The sequence below is a fragment of the Rhododendron vialii genome, chromosome 6a, assembly GCF_030253575.1.
Source record: "Rhododendron vialii isolate Sample 1 chromosome 6a, ASM3025357v1".
NCBI classification, from domain to species: domain Eukaryota; kingdom Viridiplantae; phylum Streptophyta; class Magnoliopsida; order Ericales; family Ericaceae; genus Rhododendron; species Rhododendron vialii.
Genome location: NC_080562.1, coordinates 41065316 through 41077693, shown reverse-complemented (window position 1 = coordinate 41077693; position 12378 = coordinate 41065316). Strand labels below are relative to the sequence as shown.

Genomic DNA, 12378 nt, shown 5'->3' with positions numbered 1-12378 from the left:
ATGCAATCAATTGTTCGGATCGGTTTAAAATGAATTTGTTCAAAGATTTTTCATCGAAAAAAATTAATTTTTTCGCGCAAAGTGTTTTTGAATAGGTCTGAATCATTAATTTTTGCTAATGTATAATTTAAATTTGGCGTTACTTGATTTTTGACTTACGTATTGCTTGTTCTTTTTCTATTAGATGGAGATAATACATCATCTTAGCAAAACTAAAGAAAACATGTATAGAATGAATATTTAATTAAATTCGTTATATAGATATGCATTAATTGCAGGTTCTCTGTGCTACATACAGAAAAAGTAATACTCTATATAAGATAGAAGAGGCAACAAATTAAGTTGAATTTCGAAAGTATTGAGACGATCCTGCATGTATCATGAAATGTTGTTCAAGAAGATTTTCGCACTTACAGTTATTTATTGGTAAATAAAGAACGAAATTTTTGCAAAATTTTTCTAAAAAGTTGCGTATTTTTCAATTTGGTCTCAAATAAAAGATTCAAGAATTTACAAAAACACACCGAATTATAGAAATCCAATACAATAAACAGAATAATTACTAGTACTAATTTCTTTGCTTTGCGAGTTTTGTACTGTAATAGGAGTAATTTTCTGAAAAAAGTTGGTCTTATTGTTAAAAAAAGTTTGGAATTGACGAAAGAAATTTTATTTATTTTTAGAACAATCAGTTATTTTAAGGCTTATTTCGTTTCGTCGGCACCCGAAAAACCGAAATGTACCAGTCCAGTCTCGGATTTCACTATAGTTAGTTTTGTTGCCGGCCAAGCGGGTCTCCTATTTCTTTCAAAATACCAGTGAGAGAGAGAGAGAGAGAGAGAGAGAGAAATGGTGAAGGGAATTGGAGGTGGGCAAAACCTTCCCTCGGACGTCACTCAACTCATCGATCAGTTGGAGCGCCACTGCTTGGCCCCCGATGGATCTCTCGTCTCCAAATCCGCCTTCCACGATCTCCAACTCGTACTCTCTCTCTCTCTCTCTCTCTCTCTCTCTCTCTCTCTCTCTCTCTCTCTCTCTCTCAATACACACACACAAACACGCACGCACGCACACAGTCAGATATATACATACCCACATTTTTCATATGACATGGTTCGCACGATATTTTTAATATTATTGTCTCTCATTGATGGAATGATCGGCGTTGCAGGCGAGAGAGGAAATGTCGAGAGAGAGATTGCGTTACTTGGAATCCATGGTACCTTTTTAAACTGATGATTCCACCCATTTGGGATTTGAATTCCGCTAGGGTTTATAAATGTGATTGCTTTTTAGGATATATTTTTACACTGTGTTGGGAACTTGGAGAAACTGAGATAAGAGAAAATAAACCTTTGTTTGGTACTTAGGGAAAATGGGAGAAAGGAAAAGAAAAGAAAATGGGAGGGGAATGAGAGGGAAATGGGAGGGAAATTGTACTATTCACAAAACTTGAAGTTTTTATTTTCTTCTCTCTTTCTCTTTCAACCAAACAATAGAAGGAATTTTTTTTTTAATTTTCCTTTCTTTTCCCTTCCTTTCCTTAAGTTCCAAACAAATTGAAAATAATTAAGAAGGAAGGTGGGAGAAAAGTGCAAGGAAAAATATACTGTGCTCAATACTTTAGTTTGCTATTTTCTCCCCTTTTTCTTCCCGAACCAAACAATCGAGAAAATTTATAATTTTCACTTCTTTTTCTTTTCTTTTCCCTAGGTTCCGAACAAACCCTATGTATTAATTAGTTGATGGTGAATGGATTTGTTGTGGTGGTGTTATTTCAGGCAATATACTGTGAGGTAATAGCGATGGTGGAAGATTATCAGCAAGCCATTTCAGTGGCTAACCTTGGAGGTGTTCGAGATGTCCAGGGTCTATACTCGCAACTTGGTTTGAAGAACTCTCCTCAGGTTTTTAATTTGTTCTTGTTTCAAGCAGTTTTTAGCCTCTTAGACCTATTACTAGAATTTGGTTTTTTGTGTTTTGTTTAAGCATATTAGGTGCTCTTGTATTGAAAGAATTGGCCCTTAAGTAACTTGCATCTGTCAAATGTATAATTTCTCTGGTATTACAAGCAGGAGCCTTGTTTTGGAATTCATTGTGAACAATGTTGAAAATTTATAAGTTACAAAACAGATTGTACAATACTAGCCTTTATTAGGAAGTTGAAACTAGAATGCTGTTTTAACTTCTTTATTATAATGTGTTTTGTCAATTACTAAAGAACGAATTGCCCAAATTTTGCCTTTGGGAAGTTGAAAAAGAAGTGCCGTTTTCTTCCTTGACACACGATCTTGTTCTTCTGGCAATTTGGTGGTCTTAAAATGATGAGAACCGCCATCAGGAATCTTGTTTGCCTTACTAAGAAATGAAGGGAAATATGATAATGGATCCATTGTATTTCAGGTTTATGAGGCTGTTGAGCACCGGCTTGTTGTTTCAGAAGCAGCTCAAAAATTGAGGCTTCCTCTGATTTCCAAGGATGGTGAGATTCACGAGGAAGAGATTGAAAAATGGAGTGTAATGTCAAGAAGTTCACTTGATAGCACAATCACCTCGAGCTCAAATTCAACAAATTACACGAATATGTCTTCAATTAGCACCGGTGCTGCTGGAAATAATGCACTTTCTAGTAGCACTACTGATGCAGTTGAACCTGGAGTTGGTGGTGTTCCTAATAGATTCCTCGGAATAACACCTGCTTATTTATGGCAAACTCAGCTCCAGCAAGCACCTGTATCCTTGGTATGGTATTGATACATGGATTAGACAAATTATTTTGTCCATATTTACTGATATTTGTTCTATCCATCCGCAAACGTATGTTTTTGGTTGGTTTTTTCTTCAAGAGAATGTTACGGTGTGTACACAGCAGCTAATATTATGAGCCATATTTGGATACTCTTATGTCGTCCTCTTTCTGTTCTTCTGAGTGAACCCTTTGATAAGTTAATGAGGACTACTCTTATGCTCTTATGTCTTTTTGATTGTAGGACATGGCTGAGTACCAGATGCCGCTTTTCCGTGAAATTGAGGGTCGTTTAAAAGCTAAATGTGATACGTTAACAAATGCCTTTTTGGTAGATGATATTGGTCAGTCATGTAGACACACCCTCTCTTTCTCTCCATTTGCAACCATTGCTCTATTACTCCTTGCAGTGTATATTTGCAACCTAGGATTTGGGGTCAAGTAGCCCTTTTTTTTAATGATAAGCATGAAGTACAAGCGTAATTGCACATCATGGCCAACGATTTGTTTGTTTTTCCACTAAAGATATGTGGATAGAATGCCTATATTGATAGCCTTCAGGACGAACAGCACTAATTGTTGCGCATTTCATGTTTCAATAGAATAGCTGACTGCCCTTGGTAGAATTCTCAGAATGAATAAATGCAGCACTTTACGGGAAGTGAGATTATCTGCTTGATATTACCTCTCATTTGATGTTTCAGATGCTTCAACTGGCAATCCAAATTCAAGTGCTCGGCTTCCAGAAAGGTTGGTGTTATTGTTTTATGTTCATAGTATTTAAGGAGTAATATCTCGACTAAATGGAGAGTTCACAATGATAGATTCACCTTTTGGTGGTTTGATGTTTAATTGGAAGCAGTATGGTCTGATATGCTAGTCAAGAACAGTGTTTTATATGCTTATTCAAATTTAGCTGAACTGAAGCTTAGCCAGATGGCCCAGGTCAGATTAAGCAAAGAAACATTTCCATCTTTTAACCTTTAAAAGCATTCCCTTTCAAGCTTCATAACGGTTCCTTAAGATTTTTCATGCTTCCATTCGTTTTATATATATTAGGCAGAGTTTTCATTTTGTGAGAAGAGGGGAGTACACAATTGTTATCGAATTCTATTCACGGAGACCTTGTTGTGTTGGAAAGGTTACTTCGGTCGTCTATTCTGTTGTTTCTGTTCAAAATGGATATTCAAACGTAGGCGCTTCCAAGTCTTACCTTTAAAGCAGTTGCAAATAAATTGCTTGTGTTTACCTTCAATGTTCATCAACTACTCTCTCAGAAGATCATTTGCCTCTAGAATTTTCGCTTCTGACTGATCATTGAAATAGGGTAAAGCTAATCATGGAGGAGATCGAGAGGGAAGAGGCAGCTCTAAGGGAGGATATGTATTCTGCAGACAGGAAAATGGCTGAATATTACAATGTATGTATGAGTTTGTATTTTGCCTTACGATGCATGTTATAATCGGAATAAAGAAAGTTTTGACTTGTAGTATGATTTCATCATGAATTGGGAGCACATTCTATATCTGATGATGTGTGCCTGGTAAACTACTTTGCTCTTGCAAGGTCTTAGAGCAGATACTCGGTGTGCTCATCAAGCTGGTGAAAGATTTGAAGTTGCAACATCAACATAATTATGTAAGCTTGTTATTTCTTGATCATCGAAAACATTGTATGCATGTAAGAGTATTAATATTCCATTTCTATGTAATGCTGATATTTTCCTTTGAAAAACTGATTTTATTTGTTTGATGTTAAATAGGATGAACTGCAAAAAAATTGGCTGTGCAAAAGGTGTGAGACCATGAATGCAAAATTGAGGTTTGTCACCTACTACTGTTTTTTTCCGGTGCTTCTTTAGCCTGTTAATGTTTATTTCCCTTAGATTCATACCTGTTGCTAGTTCCATAAGGACTCTTCTAGTGAGTAGCTTGATGCCAGAACATTGCAGCAGATGGAGTTGCTTCTATTTTCAGAATAACAATTGGTTTTTAATCATTCAAAACTTCTATCAGTGGTTTCAAATAGCCCACTTCTTGCCTTTTCTTTCCTGTGGGACTTGCATATGATGATCATTTATGTTTCGATCGTTATTTTGTTAATGTCAACACTTTATACAAATATTTTCGTTGGTTCAAGTGTTGTAGGATTTTTACATGACGAACAATGGTGTCGCTAGTTTTGACAGCCTTTGATACGTTCTTTTCATTGACTTAGGGTTCTAGAGCATATTCTTCTGCTTGAGACTTATACACAAGAATCAATTCCGGCTCTCCACAAAATAAGGTACCGATGATGATTGTGTTTCAAATCCATGTCAAGAACTGGTTCAAAGAGGTATTCTGATTGGTTTATCACTTGTCCAGGAAATATCTAGTTGAGGCTACAGAGGAAGCTTCACTTGCATACAACAAAGCGGTATGTTTTTCTTATTGAGCATAGCATTCTAGCATGGAAAATATTTCCAATTTTCTTCCTTTTTCTTTGTGCTTTATGCTTTGTGATTTTTTAGTCTATAGGCATTAAGTAGTGGAGAAATATGGAGTCGTTTGCTTATTACCTCTGGGTTATCTTAGGTTAGATTACTCTCTTTGGCATCTTTGGGCAGTGATGCTGCAAGTGTTAGGTTTTCCTCTATAGCTTGTCGCACTACATTGTTTTGATCGGCGGATAATCACACTACTTGCCTGGTCTGAAGACAACGGTAACAATTTACCCTACAATCAACCGACCTGTTTGGTATTTTCATTAGATGCTTAGCCAGTCACCACTTTAAACTTCATTTCTTTCAGTTTTTAGATGTTGTTGCTATTTATTGTTCGTAAAATAGAAGATCCATACACCTTTCCCTCTTTTTGTTTTGAGTTATCCAAGTATAATCTTTCAGTGTTTCATAAAAACCTCCATACTAAAGAGACTATGCCGTAGATATCTTCCCTATAGATAACTACATCCTGATCACGTTTAATATGACTTGCTCTGCGTCTTGGTATCACTCGCTACTTTGAAATTGTACCAGGTTACCCGCCTACATGAATATCAAGGTGTTGATCCCCACTTTGATGCGATTGCTAGGCAGTACCATGAAATAGTAAAGGTAATATGAGTTTGCATCTAAATCACTGTATGTGAGATCTTGCATTTAACCGTCTCTGACATCAAAATTTCGATTCGACAGAAATTGGAAAATATGCAATGGACGATTCGCCAAGTTGAAATGGACCTGACACGCTTGCCTGATCACCCGGGCACCTAAGTTGTATTGCCCTAGGTGATTTTGTTATGGTCGAAGTACTTGCGGATATCACCATCTTCGACATTGTTGTGTATCATATAGTACGTGATGTTCAGATGTGTTGTGTTTCTCCTTTTACCTTTTTTGTAAAAGGCCAATTTGGCCTGGCCTAACCTTATTGGATTATTTTTCATAACAGTTTCGTCTTTTATTGGTACTTTTGTTTAGTTGTTTGTCAATATTCTCGGATTTTGTGCATTCGTCTGGATGAGAAGGAAACGAGAAGGTAAAAAATTTGTAACAAAAATCATAAAATTTTCTAAAGATATCCGTGATAGATCTCTTGATTCTCTTGAACAATAAATAATCCAAAACAAATCTTTGGATTACTTGTCTTCTCTTAAATATTTTGATTTTGATTCATATTTATTTACTGCTTTGACTTTCTCGTCCAAAAAAATAAAGAAATAATGCTACAAAATGTAGCTCAAAACTAACAAAAATTTACATAGTATAAGACAATTTATATACTAGTATAACACCCTTTTTTTTATATCTACACTTTTTTATTTTTTAGTGTTAAAAATATGTTTTTTTTTTGCTAAAAAATAAAGTGAATATAAAAAAGGGTGGCGAAAATCAATTAAAAATTGAAATTGACATTCACACTCATTTTTTTGTTATTCACACTTCCTTTTTTTAGTGTTGAAAGTGCAAGTACCTATTTTTTATTAAAAGATAAAAAAAGAAGTGTAAATAACAAAAATGGGAGTATGAATATTAATTTGCTAAAAAAAATCCAATGACAGAATTAGAACCTCCCAGATGTCTATAACACGGAAAATTTTTCAGTGCCGAGCGGGTAACACGTGGTGCCCGTCGCGCATCTGAGTTGTTTATTGCGTGTTTGAACAACTCAGATTTGAAGAGAGAAAATGTTGAAATAAGGTCATCCACAGTGGTATAATCAAATGTCAATTGTTTTTAAAGTTAACAATATTGGTGTAAAAAATTACTCACAATGGTATAATCAAACTTAGCAACATCCTTAGAAATAATCAAATTTTGGGCTTTGGATAACCAAAACTAACAACCTTTTTCAATAATCAAAATTTGTGAATCCTACACCACGTAAGTTAACTAGTTCCAAAATTTGTATACACACGTGTTTCAACTAGTATTTTCTTCTTCCCTTCTTCGCCCACTCTTTTTTTTTTTGGTTAAAAAAATAAAATTGAAGAATAAAATTTTTATGTAGCCAAGCTTTTTCGCTACTCTATATTTTTTTCACTTCACCAACAAACTATTTCTCTTTCTTTTCCTCCAAAAGTGAAACTCATATCTCTCGATCATTTACAATTCAATCCATCGTCGCCGGATTAAGGTATTTCACTCTTCTTTCCTGTTTCTACTACCCACCCCCAAAAACAAAAAGAAGGAAAAAAATCATAATAGGAGGCAAGGAAGTCGCCGATTTTTTTTTTTCAAAATGAAGAAAGGGAATCGATATATTTTAACTCATAAAAAACGTAAATGGAGGGAAGTGAATGACGGGAAACAGAGGGGGGGGGAGAGAGAATGAAATTGTAGTGGACCCCATATTTTAATTATAGACTAGAAGTAACCATAGTGAAGCTTAACAATGTTAAGCTTAACAACCTCTTAAGTGAATAATCAAAAGCTGATGTGTCAACTTTTGGTTATTCTTTTTTGATTATACCACTGTGGATGACCTAAGAGGAGAGAAAAAGTTTCAATCTAAACTGTCTAAAAATATATCGAACGACTCGGATATGCCGAACAAGTACGACGAAGGATATATCTCTTCGACGCATCTCTAGATTCTTCCAGTTGGTTTTTTACTTACAAGTGGGGCCCAAAGCGTTGGTGTTAGCTATGGAAATCCCTCAAGTGATTCGCAAGGCTAGCCTAGGTGCGTTGATTTTCCACACAAATCAGAGCCGTCCGATCGATTGAACCGACACAGCCTAAACTCAGACGCCCCCGTAACCTCTATATATACACCCGCCTGCTCGCTCTCTACCTCTCCGTATTTCGTGCTTGCGTTTCGGAGTTATCTTCAGATAAGAAAGGTCGCTTACTTGGAGGTAAAGATCACTTTTTTTTTTGTTTTTTCGTTTTTCTTGAGGGTTTTGTTTTTTTGTTTTTTTTTTTGTCTTCTGTGTTTGTTAACTGTTTGATGTTTGATTTTGGTGGGTTCGATTTATAAGGGTTTTTTAATGATCTTTTTGTAACTACGGGATATGGGTTTTGAGATTTTGTTTGTTTGTTGGGACGCGGTTGGTTTTCGAAGAAGATAGATTAGTTTCCCTCATGTGGTTTGTTCCCCATTTGTTTTTTGAGGAAATAGTAACAAGAATCTCGTGTGCTATGTTTGGGGGTTTGGAATTGTTGGGAAAAAAGAGAAGCGAAGAGAATAGATATAATATGGGACATCGAAGGGAGATCTCCGTAATTGTCAGAATAAGATTTTCATTGTTTAATTATCCGTAGGGAAATAATGGGTTTGTGTAAGAGAATGTTCAGAGATTATAATATATCAATTGTGAACTTTTTGAAATCTGAGATTGTTTTTGGGATCCGGTTTCAAGATTTATGAACTTGAGAGATCCCATACGTTCCTCTCTAGTAGAGATAATCGGTAGTACTGTCTTTCTTGTTTCTTTGCTTTCTCTTAATTTTGCGACTCTGTTTAAGGATATAAACGTTTTGATTTCGCTTTGAAAATAGTGGAAAATAGTGGGATCAGGGTTTAACTCTTAAGGTTTATATGGGTTAGTTTACAACTTCACAATTACGAGTCTTTTTGATGAATAGAAATAAGGGGTGACTATTAGAGTACAGTTTCGAAGATGATTTCTTGGTGTGGTTTTTATGTAGTATGATGTCTTTTTTGTTATTATCTGATAAGCTCCGAACACAATGGTGTCTAGATGGGCTTACATACATCCAACAGCTTCGAGTTGTGTTTTAAAGTTGTGCCCAGAACTTTTTGTTATCTGATATGCATAATTTGTGGACTGTTTTGAAGATGAGTTTTAGATGTGCGGAATATGCAGTATGTAGGCTTTTTGCATATTGTTTGATAAGCATAATTTGCATTCTTAATGGTTGATTAAGGTGTATCAAGTTTATTTTGACATACTTTCTGTGTTTCAGTTCCCTCGCATCAAGTTCTCCAGTATCTTATCAAACAAGGTACATGGTTGATCTCGACGTCCAGATTCCCACCACAATCGGTAAGTTTCCCGCCATCTCAGTACCCTCATTTGTTGATCTGTAACAATTGTTCAGCAGTTCAATTGGGAATTATGAGTGTCATGTTGGTTTGGTGGCTTATCAAATATGTGTGTGCAGATGACGTCTCTGTAGAGAAAGCATATGTTCACATTCGTATCCAGCAGAGGAATGGGAAGAAAAGCCTGACAACAGTGCAGGGTCTGAAGAAGGAGTTCAGCTTTGAAAAGGTCCTCAAGGATCTCAAGAAGGAGTTCTGTTGCAATGGTACCGTTGTGCAGCACAAAGAGCTCGGCAAGGTGATTCAACTTCAGGGTGATCAGCGGAAGAAGGTGTCTAATTTCCTTGTGCAGGTAATTTGTGGTGAAAAATTAAGTTCTGGTGTTGACCGTTGTTCACTGCAAACCTGCGGGGTCACAAGTAGTGTGTGTCTATTTCTCTTGTCTGTATTGTGCTGAGTTTTCCTTAAATCACTTTTTGCAGGCTGGCATTGCGAAGAAGGATCAGATAAAGATGCATGGTTTTTAAGGCATTGGGTTTGGATTGATGCATTTGTGTTCATGTCCACTCGTGTGGTGTTGCTAAATCCTACAGATATGTGATCTAAGACAGTTGTTAATAGTTGCTGTTTGTTGTCGTTTGAAGTGTTAAGTGGAGTATTAGTTTTACCCTTTGTTTCAGATTTAATATGACATGTCAATCTCAGTGCTATGTAACTGGATCCGTAGTTTCTTCATTGATAGTAAAATGATGTTTACAGAGTGTCAAATTTCTCTCAAGCTCTTTCATATTCTCAGTGTGCTTAATTTTGTATGGTTGCTGCAATGAAAGTAAGATATTGAAGGATTGTGGGGCGACTGGCAGTCCCAATGGAACACCCAACCAGTTCATACGAGTGTGCTTTCATGTTAGAGAGGCAATTGGAGTAAATCATGGATCTAAGCATTTAATCTGGAGTTATCGAGTTAGACCCAAGCCATGAAACGCGGAAAGTTTCCTTTTCGACTAACCTTTTGTTTCCCCGAGTAGAAACTTGAGCTGTGTTCCGGTCTCCTGAGAAAGATTCATAGCTAACACGGGGACACCATAAATGAACACAGGCTGCTGCTACAATGGGCAAACCTTATATTCACAAGGAGGTGATAGAGGCATCATATTTTTTAAGGAGAAAATGTGTTCTTAAGCATTTGTTACTCTGGATGTTTAACACAAGCCTATTTGCATGTATCAAGAAGAGAATTCCAGGGGAAAATGACAGAATACCTTTCCCTTCTGCCTTGCTCAAATATGGTTACTATCTAAGTCAGTAAAAGTCACATAATTCACTGTGTGTGTGGGAGTGCGAGCGCGGAGAGTGCAGTGCAAGGACTAAGAGTGGGAGCGTATGGTATTTTGAAGGATAATGTATGTGACTAAGGTTTTTATGTTGTCTCCAATTACTAATGGGTAACATGACTAAAGTACTTTGGAAGCGTATGGTATTTTGAAGGATAATGTATGTGACTAAGGTTATTATGTTGTCTTCAATTACTAATGGGTAACATGACTAATGTACTTTTTGTCTCCAATTACTAATGGGTAACATGACTAAAGTACTTTTGAAGCGATTCATAATCCAAGCTCACACTACACATTTGGGGCGAATTCCTGGCCCAAGATTTTAAGTGAAACAAAGAATGAATCACACTACGCATTTGGGGCGAATACCTGGCTCAAGATTTTAAGTGAAACAAAGAATGAATCACTGACTTAAGGGTTATTTATTTCCTCAATTGAACAAGTGCAATTACTGAATGAATTTTTTTTGGTAAACAATAAATTTGGACCATTTCTCGAATTGCGCGTGTCATCCTTGTACAGGGGCCATGCTAATCTGTATTGTTCCAATTTTATTGAATGTACCTAACACTCCATGTCCAAGGGAATACCTTGGAACTCGAGTTTCAATGATCAAAAGAATGTTGGGGAAACCAGCTGCTTGATCATGGGGCTTTAGGGTCCTTTACTTGCATCATGGACAAGGCTGGTGTGGTGAAGTCGGGCTAATACTGGGCTTAATACAGACTTATAGCCGGTCTAGCTTGGCAGTGACTTAGTCTAGATTGGTTTGATCCCAGAAGTATAATGCCCTGCCAACCTATGTTGGAAAAACTGAGAGGAGGCAACTTGGTCTTCCTCTATGCCACTTGTTGCTAAAAGTTAGCTAGCATTGATGTGATGATGACTAGATCTAAGGTGGCAGGAATGACGTAGTGATCCAGATACAGGCTGGAACTCGACCGTTGGCGGTTGGTGGGTGGTCGCACCCGATCATGACCGGGTGGATCCATTCATATGAATTGTGATCGTTTAGATGAGGTGCTATTCACACGCAAAAACTAATCCGAAAAAACAACCAGATAAACGGGGTCAATTAAAGATTAAGATAAGTGAGGATCAACTAAAATTTTAGAGAGAGTTTGACAAGGTTGCTTTCTACTGAAAGTAGGAATTGCCCTACATAAATATAAAAACAAAAAATTAAAATAGAATTCTAATAGTTATTCCTGTGTCCGTGATGTTAGATGGTATATAGGTAGCCCACAGGAGCCGCAACCACAAGCGGCAACTCCAGCCCCTGGTTTTGAACTTTTTCTTCATTCAATTTTTGGTCACTTTATTGCTTCCAACTTCCTCCTCTTTAATTTTTAGGACAATAACGACACAAAGGTTCCCCTTTAAATCTGATTTACGAAAGGATTGTGTCAAATTATGTTGCATGCATGATAAAATCGCGCCGGGACAATTTTTTTTGGGTAAGATATATATCGTACTCATTTCAACTTGAGAAGATGCACTCTTTGGATAACCACTAGTACAACATTGTCTTTTAGATTTTTAGTTGGAGCTACGCGCAAATTGATCCGGACATTCGATCGTCCAAAAAAATATCTGAGCGGTATATAAATGGCTGACTCACTTAAGTTAGGCCCAAATATCACATTGTACTCTCTTGTACTGCTTTCAAATAAGAGAAGAGAGTACTAGTTTCTTCCATTTCAAGAACTAATTTGGTGTTTCTCCAAAATTAGAATACTTAATCACGTTCAGATACCTACATCAAGGTTTTATTTGCAATAGGAGCTAGTGTATATGGTAA

General features: G+C 36.6%; 2 protein-coding genes and 1 pseudogene across 4 annotated transcripts; 2 read left to right on the top strand and 1 right to left on the bottom strand.

Moving 5' to 3' along the window:
• Positions 1-726: 726 nt before the first annotated feature.
• On the top strand, positions 727-6208 carry LOC131330486 (AUGMIN subunit 4). The gene is made up of 13 exons (XM_058364091.1): positions 727-981; positions 1172-1219; positions 1782-1907; positions 2404-2742; positions 2991-3090; positions 3451-3496; positions 4073-4166; positions 4313-4384; positions 4509-4567; positions 4964-5032; positions 5113-5164; positions 5766-5843; positions 5925-6208. The coding sequence occupies exons 1-13, from the start codon at positions 850-852 to the stop codon at positions 6000-6002; spliced, it is 1293 nt and encodes a 430-aa protein (XP_058220074.1). The 5' UTR covers positions 727-849; the 3' UTR covers positions 6003-6208.
• Positions 6209-7834: 1626 nt separating this feature from the next.
• On the top strand, positions 7835-10008 carry LOC131330485 (protein translation factor SUI1 homolog). Of its 3 annotated transcripts, XM_058364090.1 has the most exons (4): positions 7835-8089; positions 9162-9241; positions 9360-9592; positions 9723-10008. In XM_058364090.1, exons 2-4 carry the CDS (start codon positions 9205-9207, stop codon positions 9765-9767), a joined length of 315 nt encoding a protein of 104 aa, XP_058220073.1. In that variant the 5' UTR covers positions 7835-8089; positions 9162-9204; the 3' UTR covers positions 9768-10008. The 3 variants fall into 3 exon arrangements, with proteins under 3 accessions (XP_058220073.1, XP_058220071.1, XP_058220072.1); XM_058364088.1 differs by having other exon boundaries at positions 8037-9241; positions 9360-10008; XM_058364089.1 differs by lacking the exon at positions 7835-8089 and having other exon boundaries at positions 8133-9592.
• Positions 10009-11053: 1045 nt separating this feature from the next.
• Positions 11054-11148, bottom strand: LOC131331683 (U6 spliceosomal RNA; annotated as a pseudogene).
• Between the last annotated feature and the right edge of the window lie 1230 nt (positions 11149-12378).

What these genes read in the sequence shown, in the direction of transcription:
- LOC131330486 (XM_058364091.1), top strand. Translation starts at nt 850, where the DNA reads ATGGTGAAGGGAATTGGAGGTGGGCAAAACCTTCCCTCGGACGTCACT. An exon ending in GTTTGAAGAACTCTCCTCAG is followed by an intron (nt 1,908 to 2,403) that starts GTTTTTAATTTG and finishes ATTGTATTTCAG; the next exon opens with GTTTATGAGGCTGTTGAGCA. An exon ending in CTTTTTGGTAGATGATATTG is followed by an intron (nt 3,091 to 3,450) that starts GTCAGTCATGTA and finishes TTGATGTTTCAG; the next exon opens with ATGCTTCAACTGGCAATCCA.
- LOC131330485 (XM_058364088.1), top strand. Translation starts at nt 9,205, where the DNA reads ATGGTTGATCTCGACGTCCAGATTCCCACCACAATCG. An exon ending in CCAGATTCCCACCACAATCG is followed by an intron (nt 9,242 to 9,359) that starts GTAAGTTTCCCG and finishes ATGTGTGTGCAG; the next exon opens with ATGACGTCTCTGTAGAGAAA.